Below are 16,099 nucleotides of genomic sequence, written 5' to 3'. Positions count from 1 at the left end.
GTCTCCAGCCGGCCACATCCATAATACAACATTTTTATATATCAACTGCTAAAAGAAATAAGTTTGGAAACTTGACTGTGGCATCATGCATGGAATCACAGGTATTTGGGTCATCTTTATTTCTCTCCGTTTACGAGATGTCGGAATTTTATTTATAAGATATCATTTTACATATAGAATAAGTAATTTGGATCACAGCACTATTGGTAATCTTTTATAATTAAGTTAGCTCGGATTTTTATTTATAAAATATCATTTTATATATAGAATAACTAATTTGAATCACAGGATAATCTTTTATAATTAAGTTAAATGATCTTGTTTGTGTTATGTTATATATTAATTAATATTTAATTTAACATACAACCGAGGTTTACAAAAATATACTATTATCGTCACCTTAATGCAATTTCAATGTTGCCAAAAAAGAGAGCGGAAAATGTTCTATGCCGGGTATCTATGACGATTCTAATCCCGTTTAACTCTTAAATTTTCACTTTATACTCAATTAATCTATTAGTAGAATTTAATATATAAGTTTAATATTATTAAATTTTTATTTATAAAATATATTATTTATTACATCGGTGGAAACTTACCAAAAAGTTGAGAAACACCTGGCAAAAGGGTTTTTTTTTTTAATTCAAAATTTTTTAATTCTTATTTGAACCGAAATTTTTTCTTTTGTACAGTCTACAAATTTGTTACAACTCTTTTTTATTAAAAGTGGTTCGAAATTCCTATTCTGGTTAGAAGTAAAGTCTCAATTCCCTTCGCCAATCGGGCGTGGCCCCGAATTTCGCTATTCAACAATAAAAGACCATTATGTCATTTTTTTTTATAAAATGACTTCAACCGTAAATTTCAAAACATAACTTCGTCTTTAGTTGACAAAAACGCAACACTTAGAAACATAATTTCAAATCATGTTTTCTTAAAAAATCAAAGCACGCTATCAAATCCTGTGATAGCTCGAACTATTTTTCAGAAAATGATATTGAAGTTCATTTGTTTTAAAATAGTGACTTTCGAGACATTCCGTCTAGTCATATTATAAAGTCCGTTGTCCATTCGGAATCAGACAGCAGCCTGGAAGAGCTGTGAACCCGTACGTCATGTATGAAGATGAAGGTGTTGGTCAGTTTCGATAGTGATGAATCCTCAAGTTCCGCCTATAATATTCATTCATAGAAAGCTCGGCTTAAGGACGTTGATTGATGTCGACGTTGGCAGTGAGATTCGTCGATGCTCATCACCTTTTGTTTATTCTCTTCTTTATTACAATGATTTTGTTTATTTTACATGTTCGAACCACTACAGTTTCTACATTATAGCCATCATGCATCTCTCTCGTATCGCTGCTTTTTCCCCAGCAGAAGCCTTGCAGATACTACAGGACACAAGTAGTAGTTACTTTACAGACATTAGGGAATAAACTTTACTAAAGGCCAGACAACAATAACCCATGTGATCTTGTTACTCATTTTCTGTCATGCCCGTGATTTTTACTCGTTTCTGCATGTACCATGAGATTATTTTACGTTTTCACGATTCGGATCGAATTGATACTGCGAGCTTCGATAATAAGTATATCAGGAGTCAGTTTTTTACTCGTTTTTGCATGTACCATGAAATTATTTTACGGTTTTACGATTCGGGTCGAATCTGATACTGCGAGCTTGCGAGCTTCGATAATAAGTATATGAGGAGTCAGGACACTTGGATAACTCAATAATTTGAATGGAATTTATTATTTTCAAGGACAGACTATAAAAATCTTTAAAGTATTCCAGCGCTGATTCCTGACCAGCACTCCGTTGAGACAATTATTTGCTACAATGATCATATAAATCAATGATAGAAATGGTTATCTTTTTAGTAGGGTACCATAACTAAGACAAGTTGGTTTTGTTTACATGGTATTCGATTATTTTTTTTATTGTTTTGTAGCAAACATCCCCTGACTTGTTCATCTGCACATACACTATATAAACAGATTCAAGTTGCTGCAGACATGCAGCATGTGAAATAAACCTCACACAAAACCTTAAGGTACAGATAGATTAATATATTCAAATGGGGAATCAAAGAATGAGTATTAGGCCTCCTGTCTGTGGCCTGTTGATCATATTCCCCTTGCTTCTCCTGATATCTCATTCCGCGGCTCAGCTGAGCACCAATTTTTACCAGAAGTCATGCCCAAATGTCGAATCCCTCGTCCAGGCTGCAGTTAAAGCCAAGTTTCAGCAAACCTTTGTCACTGCTCCGGCAACCTTGCGGCTCCTTTTCCATGATTGCTTTGTTCGGGTATTATTTTCTTCCTGATACTTGTACCTTTATATGTTAATTAAGAAGTCTGGTTTATAAACGTTTAAAAATTAATAGAATCTGGTTTATGTTTAGGGGTGTGATGCTTCAGTATTGCTAGCTTCCCCAAATGGAAACGCGGAAAAGGATCATGGGGATGACATATCACTGGCTGGAGATGGATTTGACACTGTCGTTAGAGCTAAGGCCGCTGTTGATAGTGATCCCAAGTGCCGGAACAAAGTCTCTTGTGCTGATATCTTAGCTTTGGCTACCCGGGAAGTTGTGGCCTTGGTATGCACTATATTTATGCCACTTTCTGTCTTCATATATAATTGCTCACACTAGTGTATATTAATTCTAGCTCATGATTTAGCACTATTCTTGTTCAATGTTGTCTAAACATATTTCAATTTCAGCACTTTTTCATTGCTCTAGCAGCAATAATATTGTGATGATCCATTCTGTATATCCTAGTGGATGTCAATTGATTCTTGGTAATAATTGAACGAGGGTTCGAGTCTAAACAGAGGGTGGTCCTAAGACCTGAGTATTTAAAATTACTCGAATAAGCCATTTTAATTTATTTTTTTAAACTGTACATTTTCCAGACATTTTAATCTTTTTCCAAAAGCTTCCAATGATTTGACAGCAAAATGCATCTCATAGATTATTGTATTGCCTTTTTTTGGCTAAATGATCATTGTATTGCTTTACCTTTTTAGAGCTTTTTTGCATATCTAAAATAATTTTGCTATGATATATGCAGACAGGAGGACCGCGGTATGCAGTTGAACTGGGCCGGAGAGATGGGAGGATATCAACCAAGAAAAGTGTTCAACACAAACTTCCACATGCTACATTTAACTTAGATCAGCTTAATTCCATGTTTTCCTCCCATGGTCTTAGCCAAACAGATATGATTGCGCTTTCAGGTACGTGTCTGGGGAAATAGGCATTCTTGGTAATTCTTGTTTTCACTGATCATTCTTAATATTTGTTCTCTGTTTAGAAAATGATAGGGAAGTTTAATTGTGTAGGTGCACATACACTTGGTTTCTCTCATTGTGGCCAATTCTCAAAACGAATATACAATTTCAGTCCTGGTAAACGGATTGACCCAACCCTGAATTCAGCGTATGCCTTGCAGTTGAGACAGATGTGCCCCACAAGAGTTGACCCGAGAGTTGCCATCAACATGGACCCAACTACACCTCAAAAATTTGACAATGCCTACTACCAAAACCTTGTAGAAGGAAAGGGCTTGTTTACTTCTGATCAGATATTGTATACAGATACCAGATCAAGAAGCACTGTTCAACAATTTGCATCAAGCAATGATGCTTTCAATAAAGCCTTCGTATCTGCTATTACCAAGCTTGGCAGAATTGGAGTTCTTACTGGAAATAATGGAGAGATTCGCCGCGATTGCAACAGGATTAACTAGGATTTATTAGCATAATTACATATATTGACCCTGTTATACATTGAGATCATACGGTGTATAGAGAGTGACAAATTGCATTATAAGTCCAATTCATGCTTAATAAACTTGAGCAATGGCCATTAATGTATAGATATTATACATTGCTCCTCAAATTTCTTATATCAAGGCTGTTCCTCAAATCAATAAGAATATTTACATAGGTTCTCCTGCAAGATCTTATAAGGATTTTATACTCTTGATTATAGTTATTTGCATTTAGACGTGCCCAGGTCTTTGTTGTTAAATTCCCCTACCTACCATAGCAGGCTAGCAGCCACTAAAGATGCAAAAGATTAAAGTTGACAAAAGGGAGCATTTCTTAAATTCTGCATAAGCGCGACACTTGCAGATCCTTATTCTATTTTATCCATTTTAGGCTAAAACTAACCAATAACTATCCACAACAGCTTCTTGAGCTTAGTTACAGCTCACATCTATCATTATTATCCTGATCACTTGGTATGATTGCATGGACCCTAGAATTCGACTGTTGCATTGCCAGCTCATAGAAGAAGAGTCGGCTGCAGCAACATGACTGCATAACATGATTGCTGTTTTATTTGAGCTGAATGTTTGCATTATTGCAAAGTAAAAACATGCAACTTGTTTGTATTGTACATTGCTGCAGCTGCCAGCTGCTCAAAATGTTTCTGCCTTAGCTCTGCGCAGCTGAATTTCCTTCATCAGCACCATCTGCATTACAAAATGTTGGATACTTCAGAAAGGTAATCATGGGGTGAAATCAACAGTATAACAACAGTTACAACTACAAGTATCTGACACCAGCCACACATAGTGAAAAAGTTCCCAGTTTCCAATTTTAAGGGCCTGTATTATTTTTTCACTGATAACTATAAGAGGAAAATGGCCTTAAAATTTGTCCAGTCCCGGAACAGGGAAATCCGATTTCCCGAATTAATAATTTATTTACTATAAATTTTCAAGTAATAACTTGAAAAAATCTTAATTTTGACTACATAAAGTAAGAAGGTTTATAATTGATTTCGGCCAAAATATGCTTCAGTAATTTAAATCTGAAAAGGATTTAAAACAAGCATAAAAATAAAAAATAAGGAAGGCTTAACCAGGCCTTTTCATTTTTTGATTTTTTGGGAACTCATATGTTGTGCTTGGTAGATTTTATCAAACTTACAGAGTGGTAGCATACAGTTTATCATGAGCCAATCAAAACTCAGCATTATCTCTTGCACCAAAAATGAGTTATATCCTGACTTGACTTGGTTTAAACCTAATTTGCGTTGGTTTGCAACATGATTCGACTTTCTAACCAAACCCCCTTTATTTCATCCTCGTATTTTCAATCCTGTATCTCTCTTCTTAAGGTTAGCGCGTATCAGCATGTGTTTGTGTGTTGTATATGAAACACTGTGTTTTTTATGTGAAATATGTAATCATGGTTCACTTGTCTTGTTACAGAATCCCATTTTGGAATATGCTGCTTCTTTTATAGGTAAACACAAGTCATTTCTTGGAGGTCAATTTCACTCTACACACTTTCTTAAGCTTCATCTTAGCTGCCCAAGAAGACAACAAACAGGTAATGTACTCTACCTTTTTTCTTGTATCTTATATATACTGGTTGCATTTATCTTCTTTATTGTTTGGAATACCCATTTCTAGCCTTATTGAATTTAAAGAATAAAGCTTTAGTGTGGTTTGTAATTGTAATTCAGATAACGGTGTATATGTATGATAGCACCATTTTATCTGAAAGTCGAATGAAGGGAGCTTATGTTAACAAATATGAATAGATATAAGGGAGCTTAATGTTAACAGAAATGAATAAATATTAAAAAAGAAGCATGGAACTGGCAAAATGGACATTATATGTGATTAATGAGTAAAAAATGTTATTGTTGGATATTTGGAGTTGATTGTGGTAATAGACTAAGTAGGGAGAAGATAAAAGGGAAGAAATATGTGTTTATTATATTATATCTCTTGAGCTTAATTGCAATAATATTAATCAACCTATTTATACTTATATGCTGACATACAAAATTAGCTAGAAGAATAAACACCATAAATATCTAATGATAATTATTAATTAATGTTTTAAACCATTACTCCCTCCGTCTCAGTAGGTTGTATATGTTCTTAATTTGCACTTATTTCGAGACTCTTATAAAATATAGTTCCATTATTTTATTTTAGTTTTTCTTAATAAAAGTTTAAACATCAAACTTTTATTCAAAAAAAATTAAAAAAATATTATGAAACTATACTTAAAGAAGTCTTAAAAAGCGTGCCAAAAAATAAGTATAGAATTCAATGTGACAAAGGGAGTATATAACCTAATGGTTTACATTTAACAATTTATAATCATTTATTTTATTTATTAAATATAGATGTTCTTCATTATTGAACACTCCCCCTTGAAGAACTCCGGTATGCCAAGCTTATATTTCTCAGAGATTCTAATTTTCCTTTTGGTAGTGATTTTGTAAAAATGTCAGCTAGTTGATCATCTGTATGACAGTGAACTACGCTCACTGTTCCTTTGCTTTCATATTCTTGAACAAAGTGATACTTTATTTTGATGTGTTTTGTCTATTCTTTGCAATAGCAATTGCTGATGTGCTATCACAATAAAATTTAGTTGTTGATGGTTGTTTTTCACCTAATTCTGCAAGTATCTTCCTAAGCCATATTACCTGATTAACTGCTGCACATGCCGCTTTATACTCAGCTCTAGTTGTTGATGGAGCAATTGTTTCTTATTTTGACTTAATCATGAAAATATACCATTTCCGAGTGAAAACACGTATCCGGAAGTGTTTTTCATATCATCTACTGACCCAGCCCAATCACCATCGGAATATCCTATTAGTTCAGGATTTTTCATTGATTTGAACCATAATCCATAGTCCAAAAGTACCTTTCATATAGCGCATGGCTCTTTTGACAGTCTTCATGTGTAGTTGTGTTGGTTTTTGCATAAACCTTGATAAAATACTTGTAGCATACATTAAATCTGGCCTTGTTGCAGTTAAATATAGTGAACTGCAAATTATGCTTCCATAACACTTAACTTCTGCTTCTCCCGAGTCATCATCTTTGCTATATTTTCATTTTGAGCCAAGGGAGTTGAAATTGGATTACATCTATCCATGTTAAATTTCTTCAAGATGTTAGTCACATAATTTTTCGGGCCGATGAAAATGCCTTCTTTTGTTGATCAATCTGTATTCCAAGAAAGTAATTTATAATACCTAGATTTGTCATCTCAAACATTTTCATTATTTGTTTTTTAAAATTATTGATCATTGTCAGGTTACTTCCGGTAACAATGAGATCATCGGACATAAAGGTTTACTAATAGATCAGGTCCTTCCATTTTGATGTATATAGTAGCTTTATTTGGACTTTTCTTAAATTCTTGTTGATGAAAATATTTGTCAATTCGACTGTACCATGTTCGTGAAGCTTGCTTAAGCCCATACAGATTGTGCTGGTTGACATTTTCTGCATCCTTTAGCAGCTGTAGTTCGTGCATAAAATGTATATCACACTTTAAAATTTAGTATAATTTTCTTTTCTCTTATTTTTTTGCAAAAACAAAATTAGAATAATTTCTGAACGTGAAGGAATTGTAATTTCACCACGCTGTGTTCTCCCATTGACTGAGCAAAATGTGGAGAAGGTGTTGGATGAAGTCCGACCTGGCTTGATGGCTGATGGAGGAAATGTTGCTCTCCATGAGATTGATGGTCTTGTTGTAGTGCTAAAGCTACAAGGTGCGTGTGGGTCTTGTCCAAGTTCGACCATGACACTAAAGATGGGAATTGAAACTCGGCTCCGAGATAAGATTCCAGAAATAATGGATGTGGAACAAATCCTAGATACTGAGACTGGTCTTGAGTTAAATGAAGAAAACGTTGAGAAGGTTAGAGGAAATGAAAGTGCATGTTTTTCTTAGTTACTTGTGGTATTTGTATGTGGATAAAAAATGCTAATTAATTCTTATTTGACTTGCAAAATGACTCTGCATGAATTTAGAACTTTTGATGTTTCTAAAGCTTTATCTTGAAGGCAAAAAGTATATTTGTCAAACTGAAACATATAACTTCGCGTTTCAATGGGAAGTGAAGTTTAAAGTATCTAGTGAATATCACTTTAAACTGAATTTAGTATGTGTATTGCTGCAAAAGCAAAGGATACTGCAAAGTCATTCGCTCATGGCCTCATCCAGCATATTGAATTTGCTCGTTGTGCAGATTCTTGGTGAAATTAGGCCATACCTGACTGGCACCGGCGGTGGAATCCTTGAATTTGTGCAGATCAATGACTATGTTGTCATTGTGCGGCTCAGTGGTCCTGCAGCTGGAGTTATGACCGTTCGTGTGGCTCTTTCACAGAAGCTGAGAGAAAAAATACCATCTATTGCAGCTGTGCAGTTGATAGAGTAAATATAAACAATGTAGAGACCAACACTGTACAGTGATTGTAAAGCTTCAAATTTCTAACGACTTAACTAACACAACTGATTTACTCAACTCTCCTTTTTGTCCTGAGGTAGAGTTATTGTATTGAAGTTTCTTGTCAGATATATAGTGCTCCTTTGAGATTAAATTTTGTTCTTTTCCATACAAGGTTATATAAAAATGTCCTTTGGACTTGTACTGTGCAATCTTACTATAAGTCTGTGTTTGTGCTGAATCAATTCGCAAGGCAGCACCGCAACAATGGTGACTGGCCTCTTCTGTTATGTATATTGCTGTCAACTTGTCAAGCACTTCCAATATCGTAAAGTTAGACAGGGAACATTAGTATTAATTCATCGAACTATATATTAGTAGATAATTATTTTTTTTGGCTGAACTATATAATTGTTTAAACCATCTGTAGTAGTAGCAGAAAAATATATTGGATCCTGTGCGTTTTTGCAAGGTACAGGGTACCTGCTTTGACGCTTTGTGCAGAATAAGGTTACTTAGAGCATCTCCAATGGAGGTGCTAACTAAAGTTGCTTAAAATGACAAATCATCAAAAATATTACTATTTTATTTTCTCTCTCTTTCGGCAACTTTTACGTAAAAATTTGCTCCAATGATTGGCACCTAAAGTTGCCACATATTTGTACAAGTATAACTATAACAAGATAGGAAACTAAATGACTTTAGGATGATTTATACACTTTTTTCTATTTTAAGAAGGTGCCAAAAGTTGGCAACTTTGCTTGACACTCCTTCCACTCTAATGGAGAGCCAACAAAAATGTCATGCCACATCATGACACATGGCACTTTAGCACTCTTTTTGGCACCCCCGTTGGAGTTGCTCTTACATGCCAACAGGGACCATCTAACAGTGCTTAACAAAAACAGGCATTAATCATTCATCACTATCAAGTTTCCAGGTCAACTGAGCAAACTTACTGTTATAAAATGGGGAGAAGTGAACCCGACCAGCCCTGTTTGGCCATATCCGAGACAATCAATGCCGCAGATGCGCAAAACAAGCATGGCATGTGTACCCATGTGCTATATTATTCTTCCACCGTCCCTCACCCAGGGCTCAATGCACTTGCATTTCAATCATGTACTTGAGCTCACAAGATTCTCTGTGTACCCTACTCAACCTGTCATTTTCTTGATTAATGTAGAGAGGGGGGAGGGGGGGAGAAAGGGAGAGAGAGGGAGGGAGGGAGGGAGAGATGCAATTAGTACTTGCGGAGAGAAACAGGTATGGTAAAAAGCTCTTATTGGATTGCGAAAATGCCTGAGGCAGGAACAACCTTTACATACAATGGAAGAAAGATTGCACAAATCTTGCAATAGCCGGGAAGGACTATTGCAGAAAAATTATGCACTTTGAAGCAAAAGGGCAATTACATTGAGCCCTTTTTGAGGTTCACTTGAAAAACGTCGTAAATTAAGAAAAGAAAACTGATATATATAAGCTACTGTTGGAATTTATGACACAAAGTGTTCCAACTATGTCTACAACATTTTAAGTTTTTGAAAATACTATCAGGGCCTTCTCTCTTCTCTATTCTTCTCAATTCATGCAAGGCTTGTTGGATATGGCCCTTTTCCCATCTCAGGTGATGCATGTACAGCTTCTTAAACTGTATAATGCTGTTGAATTGTGTCAATATCCAAGCCCTTTAGCTTCACCACTGACTCAACATGGCCCTTTAGAGTGTGCAATTCTCGGAGTCTACACATAAACAGAACAAGATGTTATTCCAAAAGAACATGGCATACAAGGTTCATTTTGTATGTAGATATATTATTTTGATTATCATCGGGTACCTGGCAACTTCAGCTCGTCTCTTGGCCTGTTCAGCAATCTCAGATAGTTCCCTATAATTACTGTTCTTGTCATTGAAGATGTTAGTGGCTTCTGGTGGTTGAAGTCCATGTAAAGTTCTCTGAGCGTGAGCCCATTGAGCTTCTCGTTCCTCTTTTCCGTAATCTTTCTTGGTGGTGAAAGCAACCTGCAGTAGAAGGAAAGAAGTTAAATTAGTTGAAATGCCAATAATTGAAACAAGTAATGACATCAGAAATTCTAAAGTACCCTTTGCTCTATCATGTTGTTCCATGCTTTTCCACTTAAGGCATAACGTGTGCCAAATTTCATTATGTCAAGAGGGAAATAGAAGACAACACTGTATATCCAAATGACACCAGCCCATCCCCATCCACATCCTTCTATTCTTGCAAAACCCCAGTTTGCATATACTGCTATCAAAGTTGCAATCTGAAAACCAGCATTAAGCATTACAGTTACTTCATAAGATATTTTCACATGAAGTCATATATAAAGTGTTTGTATACTTGTATGGAAGGAAAGGCAGACAACTCTTACCAGTTGTGCAATTAGGAAAGCACCAAGCAACAAGAAACCAGGACGTTCGACGAAGGACCAGCTGCGTGATCTAGTAACGAAGATGAGTGCCTGGCTCACAATACTCACTTGCAGATAAAGAGCGGCCATCATTTCATCAGGACTATCCCTAATAGGTCTTACTCCAAATTTATCCTGTACAATTAGGAAAGTAAAGTTCAGGCCAAGTATTATTATCAATAAAATGGATAAACATGTTTATATTCCTATATGTACACCATTAGATTTTCGTACCGGGAAAAAGTCTGTATCCTTCATTAACCAAAAGAATATAACAGTCAACAATGCCAAATAACCTCCAAGCACAATGCCAGTGGCAAAGATCTCCTTTAGCTTCCAGCTATCAGGCAATGGTGAAGGCTTTACTCTATCCTTGGAGATTGTCATGATAGTGCCTTCCAAAATAATAGATGTGTCAGCCAGTAGGAAGACAAATAGGAAGAGTAAGTATATGTCCACAAGTTTGACTATAATGCTCACCGTCATTCAGGATGGCAATGATCAAAACCATGAAGGGTGAAAAGTCGAATTTCCATATCAAAGCAATAAACATGAATCCAAACTACAAAAGAGTACATGAACAAAGTCAAATTACTCTGTAGCCAGGTACCACATCTAAAATACTTGAAATGGTTTTTAAATTGTTTTGAAGAACTTACCACAATACGGATTGTTATAGAGACTGCATATATCTGCCAAAAAAAAAAAAGAAGAAGAAGAAGATAAAATTTAGTTCAATTTTTTTAAAGAAAAAGTGTCATTTCAAATGAAGAAAAAGGTGAGCAACGGACTGTGTAATTCTTCATCCTCTGGAAAATTGCTCTACTCGTTAAGACTGCACTTATGATGACACTAAGCCCAGGTTCAGTAAGCACAATGTCAGAAGCACCTCGTGCGGCATCTGTTGCATCAGCAACTGCTATTCCTATATCAGCCTTCTTCAGAGCAGGGGCATCATTGACACCATCTCCAGTCATACCACAAATATGTTTCTTCTCCTGTAACTTCTTTACTATTTCATATTTGTGCTCTGAAATTATTAAAAAGAACAATTATAATTAAAAATATTCACTGACTGGTAACTTAAAAAAATTAAAAAAACAAAAAGTGATGCATTGGAATATCCAAAATAAACCCACCAGGAAACACTCCAGCAAACCCGTCAGCCTTCTCAATTAACTCATCTACAGGAAGTGAAGCAATTGACGAGTCTTTGTTTTGACCTAGTAAAGCAGCAGAGGGATACATATTTGTCCCCATTCCCAGTCTCCGTCCAGTCTCCTTTGCAATAGCAAGTTGATCACCTGGACATAAATTTTTCTTAAAAGAATTAGATAATGGGATGAAGAAATTATAATTGTTTCATTGACAAAATCTATGAATACAAATGTTACCAGTAATCATCTTGACATTTACACCAAGGTTAAGTGCCCTGCGTATAGTCTCTGCACTGTCATGCCTGGGAGGATCAAACAGCGACAACAAACCAACAAACTCCCAAGGCCCACCAGCGCTATCTTTTGATTTCTGCGGCACTGCCTATAAAGGGTCCACAGAAGCATCGGTGAGTAATACTCAATCAAGTGAATTAGAGCGGTCTATATGTAGGTGTAATGCAAAAATGTGGCACTACAAACCTGTCTTGCAACACCCAATGATCTCAATCCACGTTCTGCAAATTTATCAATAATAGCATGAACCTTCTTTTTAAGATCTTCCTTGCAATTGCACAGGGTCAAGATCTGAGATAACATAAGAATAATGTCAGTAATCAGATCACTTTTGTTAAAGACGCACAAAATAGGCTACTTATTAAGATATAGACATCAAGTTTACAAGTTACCTGTTCAGGGGCACCCTTACTAGCTCTATGCCAGTTTCCGTCAGCATCAATGAATGTTAAGGCAGTCCTCTTGTCCACAGGATTGAATGGAAAGAAATGCACCTCTTTAATTCCAGCTCGAGCCTAAATAACATAAAATTCATTATGAGATTATTTTCTCCCTTCTCCAAATGGATATATTACTATATGACATAAAAGAAGATAATATATCACAAACCTCCTTGGGATCAGCTAGGGTTCCAACTATTGCTGCATCAATGGCATCTTGGTTTTCTGTCCTGGAAGCTCTTGCGGCACAAAGTAGCACAAAATCTTTATCCATGCCTTTAGCGAAAACCTCGATTAAATTTTTATCAACAGTCAGCTTGTTGAGGGTCAGTGTTCCTGTCTTATCACTGCAAAGAACATCCATTCCAGCCATCTCTTCTATAGCTGTCATTCTCTTGGTGATGGCACCCTGCTGTGACAGTCTGTGTGATCCAATAGCCATCGTGACAGAAAGGACTGTGGGCATAGCAATAGGAATGCCTCCAATTAAGAGAACCAGGAGATTGTCAATTCCATTCCTGTACTTCCTGTGTTGAATTGGGTACATGACTATGATCTCAACAATCATTCCAACAGCAATGGAACAGATGCAAAAGTTTCCAATTGCTGTGAGAACTTTCTGAAAGTGCCCAACTTGGTTGGTGCTATCAACCAGATGTGCAGCCTTCCCAAAGAAAGTATGAACTCCAGTAGCAATGACCACAGCTTCAAGTTCACCTTGTTTACAGGTAGAACCAGAGAAAACTTCGTCATAAGGATGCCTGGTCACTGGAAGCGATTCTCCTGTGAGGGCAGATTGATCAATCTTTAAGGGATCGCCCTCAAGAAGACGAGCATCAGCAGGCACAATATCTCCTAGTTTGATACTGATTATGTCACCAGGAACCAGAATAGCAGCATCCTGCTCACTCCATCGACCATCTCTAAGAACCTACACATCGACATGCCACATTAGAAAAGTAATACTAATAATTAAGTACTCCTCTCATCCATATGTTCTTGTACTTTTAATTTATGGCAGAACGAAAAATGTCAATAAATACCTTGGTTTTGGGAGCCAGACCAGCCATAAGTGCTGCAGCAGCATTTCCAGCATTATTCTCTTCAACAAAACTAATGGTGGAGTTAATCACGAGCAAGCAGATAATACCAACGAAATCTTGCCAATCTGGAGGCTTTCCACTACCATTCGCCAACGCGATAGCCATAATAGCTGCAGCTTCCATGACCCATGACAGCGGATTCCACATAAACCCAAGAAACTTGAGAAACTTGCTTTCCTGTAATAAATTACAATTTAAACCATGAGAAGCTTAAATACTACTCCCTCCGTCCCCCTCAATTGTTTACATTGGAGGGGGACACGGAGACCAAGACAATATATGATCAAACTAAAATTCACAAGGAGTCAACACATGCATGCAGAAACACTCTGTGACAAATGAAAATACCTTCTTCTCTTCCAATTTGTTGGGTCCAAAGATCTCGAGCCTGTTGGCTCCTTCGTCTGTAGATAATCCTTCCCGAGTACATTTCAACTGCTCAAACACTTCCTCGATCGGAATCTTCTCCTGTTATTAAAACCATATAATCTCATTTGGTTACTACAATATCTCCAGTATAAACAACACAGAGGCAAATCACAAATGGATTAAAACCAGACTATACAACTTTTTATTCAAAGTTAACAACGTTAAGTAGCAGAATCATCCTGACAATTTTTACTCATCATTCATGATCAATACTAGTATACTGTTTATAACTAATTCTTACCTTAATATCTTAAGAACTTATAGCCAGTAATTATGTATATTATTATATTTTAAAAACAGATCAAATTTTAAAAACAATAATATCAGCCATAAAAATCTCCCAAATTTTAAAGTCAAATCATGAATACACCCTTGGGCCTTGGTCCATAAACAAACGGAGTGCTTTTGACTATCTGGCACGAAGTTCAAGGTACATCGTACATATACCCGCAATTATCTCGATTTTTCTTACATAAATATTACTCCAGCATTTATTGTCAGATATTTAATAAAACACAGAAATTCAAATTATTTGTCAAACAAATCAAATCGAAATAAGGAGGATAGACAAAGGGGGTCATGAGAGTAAAAGAAATGAAAGTAAAAGCACAACGGCCACGGAGTTTGGACCAATAGAACAAGGCTGGGTTTACAAATAAGATAAGTAGAATGTGCTATGTCTTGGAGCAGGGTCCCTCACGCCTGTCCTGTTAGCGCATCCCAAAAAAGTCTTCTCTAGGGGTATTTTTGTACATGTCCAAAACTCTGGTGGTAAAACGAGAAATAACGATAAAGTAACAGTATGTTGGAGGAAAGTGACAAAACCCACGAGTCACAAGTCAGTCAGACGCCTTTTACAAAAGGTTAATGTTAAAGTGAGGGTACCACGGAAAAGTACCGCAACTGTACATACATCTGCTAAACCGACAACATTATACATAAAAAAAAAAGGTTAAACCGGTGTCCGAAACAGTTTACACATACCTCGATTAATCACATAAAATTATCGAGTAACTATTTCTTTAACGACTCAGGAACGAAAAAGAGCCTCGACTTTTAATAGGATAATTGGTGTGTCCCGGAGTTCCCGAAATCTAGTAAACTTTTCAATAAATTTTTCAAATTTCTAAACACAAGTCTTTTCCGCTTATAATTAGGATATATATACAGCCGCACCATGTGTGGATACATGTGTGACCAGAGAAACCAAAATATCTAAAATTTATCTACGGCATAGAATTGTTCAAAATGAGATTTAATGAAAGGGAGGGTCAGCAACTTGTAGAGGATAGATTAGATGAAGGGAGAGGTAGATTTATATTTATGTCACTAGCACAGAAAGAAAGCAATAAAATAAATAGTGTGTGTGTGTGTGTTTTATGATGAAGCTTGTGTGTGTAGCCGGAAGTCATGCAAGATCAACTAGACACAAAATCAGAGAAACTTATAAGCCAAATAATGAGCTAAATCCACACCAGATCGCATACATGAAGATGATGATTACAAACTTATGTACGTAATGAGGTAGCTAGCAAAGGGGGATCATAATGAGAAAAGAATTACCAGATCAACGGTCTCATTTTTAATCTCTTCAAGACTGATGCCCATTTTGTATGTCTACGAGTTATTGATTTGATACCACCGCCAACAGCAACGAGTTAAGGGAGAGATATGAAAAGAGAGAGGGGGTGACTATAGGAGCATAGTCATTGAAGAAGAAAGAAGAGTTCCCAGTGAGTCTCTCTCAGATGAGTTTGAGATGTCTCTGCTTCGCCTCATAGCCCTCTTTATATTACTCGCCTACTCTCTTCCCTCTTTAATATTCATTTTTTTATTAGTACTGTACAAAGAGGTAAGACTTTATTGTTGTTTTTTTCATTTTTTTCTTACCAGGCAGTTGTTTTAGTTTTAAATTCCCTCCGTCCTACCCAATTATATAGACCGTATGAACGCGAAATCAAGAAAAAAAATTATGTAAAGTTATATAAAAGTGGGTAAAGTGGTGGTATCT

General features: G+C 36.2%; 3 protein-coding genes across 3 annotated transcripts; 2 read left to right on the top strand and 1 right to left on the bottom strand.

Moving 5' to 3' along the window:
- The first annotated feature begins 1,926 nt into the window (after nt 1-1,926).
- On the top strand, nt 1,927-3,952 carry LOC108216020 (peroxidase 16). The gene is made up of 4 exons (XM_017388673.2): nt 1,927-2,307; nt 2,404-2,601; nt 3,077-3,242; nt 3,348-3,952. The coding sequence occupies exons 1-4, from the start codon at nt 2,077-2,079 to the stop codon at nt 3,752-3,754; spliced, it is 1,002 nt and encodes a 333-aa protein (XP_017244162.1). The 5' UTR covers nt 1,927-2,076; the 3' UTR covers nt 3,755-3,952.
- Nucleotides 3,953-4,929: 977 nt separating this feature from the next.
- Nucleotides 4,930-8,586, top strand: LOC108216554 (nifU-like protein 3, chloroplastic). The gene is made up of 4 exons (XM_017389347.2): nt 4,930-5,136; nt 5,231-5,351; nt 7,402-7,700; nt 8,032-8,586. The coding sequence occupies exons 1-4, from the start codon at nt 5,065-5,067 to the stop codon at nt 8,221-8,223; spliced, it is 684 nt and encodes a 227-aa protein (XP_017244836.1). The 5' UTR covers nt 4,930-5,064; the 3' UTR covers nt 8,224-8,586.
- Nucleotides 8,587-9,499: 913 nt separating this feature from the next.
- Nucleotides 9,500-15,882, bottom strand: LOC108218663 (plasma membrane ATPase 4). Its single transcript, XM_017391706.2, has 16 exons — nt 15,652-15,882; nt 14,008-14,127; nt 13,600-13,836; nt 12,726-13,487; nt 12,509-12,631; nt 12,303-12,407; nt 12,060-12,204; nt 11,805-11,969; nt 11,457-11,695; nt 11,325-11,357; nt 11,146-11,227; nt 10,900-11,060; nt 10,627-10,800; nt 10,336-10,518; nt 10,071-10,255; nt 9,500-9,975 (listed from the first exon to the last, which is right to left on the bottom strand). Exons 1-16 carry the CDS (start codon nt 15,694-15,696, stop codon nt 9,879-9,881), a joined length of 2,856 nt encoding a protein of 951 aa, XP_017247195.1. The 5' UTR covers nt 15,697-15,882; the 3' UTR covers nt 9,500-9,878.
- Nucleotides 15,883-16,099: the final 217 nt, after the last annotated feature.

Source organism: Daucus carota, chromosome 4 (assembly GCF_001625215.2).
Source record: "Daucus carota subsp. sativus chromosome 4, DH1 v3.0, whole genome shotgun sequence".
Taxonomy (NCBI): domain Eukaryota; kingdom Viridiplantae; phylum Streptophyta; class Magnoliopsida; order Apiales; family Apiaceae; genus Daucus; species Daucus carota.
The sequence above is the reverse complement of the archived record's forward strand: the minus strand, read 5'-3'. Positions and strand labels throughout refer to the sequence as shown.

Excerpts from the sequence above, each read along its gene's own strand:
- LOC108216020 (XM_017388673.2), top strand. The coding sequence starts at position 2,077 with ATGGGGAATCAAAGAATGAGTATTAGGCCTCCTGTCTGTGGCCTGTTG. Across the intron at positions 2,308-2,403 it reads TCCATGATTGCTTTGTTCGG|GGGTGTGATGCTTCAGTATT; the intron begins GTATTATTTTCT and ends GTTTATGTTTAG. Across the intron at positions 2,602-3,076 it reads CCCGGGAAGTTGTGGCCTTG|ACAGGAGGACCGCGGTATGC; the intron begins GTATGCACTATA and ends TGATATATGCAG.
- LOC108216554 (XM_017389347.2), top strand. The coding sequence starts at position 5,065 with ATGATTCGACTTTCTAACCAAACCCCCTTTATTTCATCCTCGTATTTT. Across the intron at positions 5,352-7,401 it reads CCCAAGAAGACAACAAACAG|GAATTGTAATTTCACCACGC; the intron begins GTAATGTACTCT and ends CTGAACGTGAAG. Across the intron at positions 7,701-8,031 it reads ATGAAGAAAACGTTGAGAAG|ATTCTTGGTGAAATTAGGCC; the intron begins GTTAGAGGAAAT and ends CTCGTTGTGCAG.
- LOC108218663 (XM_017391706.2), bottom strand. The coding sequence starts at position 15,696 with ATGGGCATCAGTCTTGAAGAGATTAAAAATGAGACCGTTGATCTG. Across the intron at positions 12,408-12,508 it reads GTAAGGGTGCCCCTGAACAG|ATCTTGACCCTGTGCAATTG; the intron begins GTAACTTGTAAA and ends ATGTTATCTCAG. Across the intron at positions 11,228-11,324 it reads CTATAACAATCCGTATTGTG|TTTGGATTCATGTTTATTGC; the intron begins GTAAGTTCTTCA and ends ACTCTTTTGTAG.